The 204-nt window shown below is 47.1% G+C and overlaps 1 protein-coding gene across 1 annotated transcript in view; it reads right to left on the reverse strand.

The window, feature by feature from the left end:
- The window catches only part of LOC119591267 (rho-related BTB domain-containing protein 1-like), a gene marked incomplete in the record, with an annotated part of 74215 nt that overhangs the window by 425 nt on the left and 73586 nt on the right, over positions 1–204 (reverse strand). The window contains 1 exon segment of the mRNA XM_037939984.1: positions 1–150. Within this exon segment, the coding sequence (XP_037795912.1) occupies positions 78–150 (73 nt within the window).

Raw genomic sequence — 204 nt, forward strand, 5'->3', positions numbered from 1 at the left:
TACTGATGAAAAACAAGGCCGAGCAGTAACAAAAGAATTTGTTGAAGGCTGTGACAGACTCCTGCCTGTCTGTCCCACTAGCTGGCAGGGCTCCATCTCCTGATCCTTCTCAAAGACGCACGCAACAGGCTAAAGGTGTCCGTGGCCCTTCTATAAAATTAGTGTGGCTTCAGAAAATGAATTTGAGTTGTGTGGGGCTAAAAC

Source organism: Penaeus monodon, chromosome 28 (assembly GCF_015228065.2).
Source record: "Penaeus monodon isolate SGIC_2016 chromosome 28, NSTDA_Pmon_1, whole genome shotgun sequence".
NCBI classification, from domain to species: Eukaryota; Metazoa; Arthropoda; class Malacostraca; order Decapoda; family Penaeidae; genus Penaeus; species Penaeus monodon.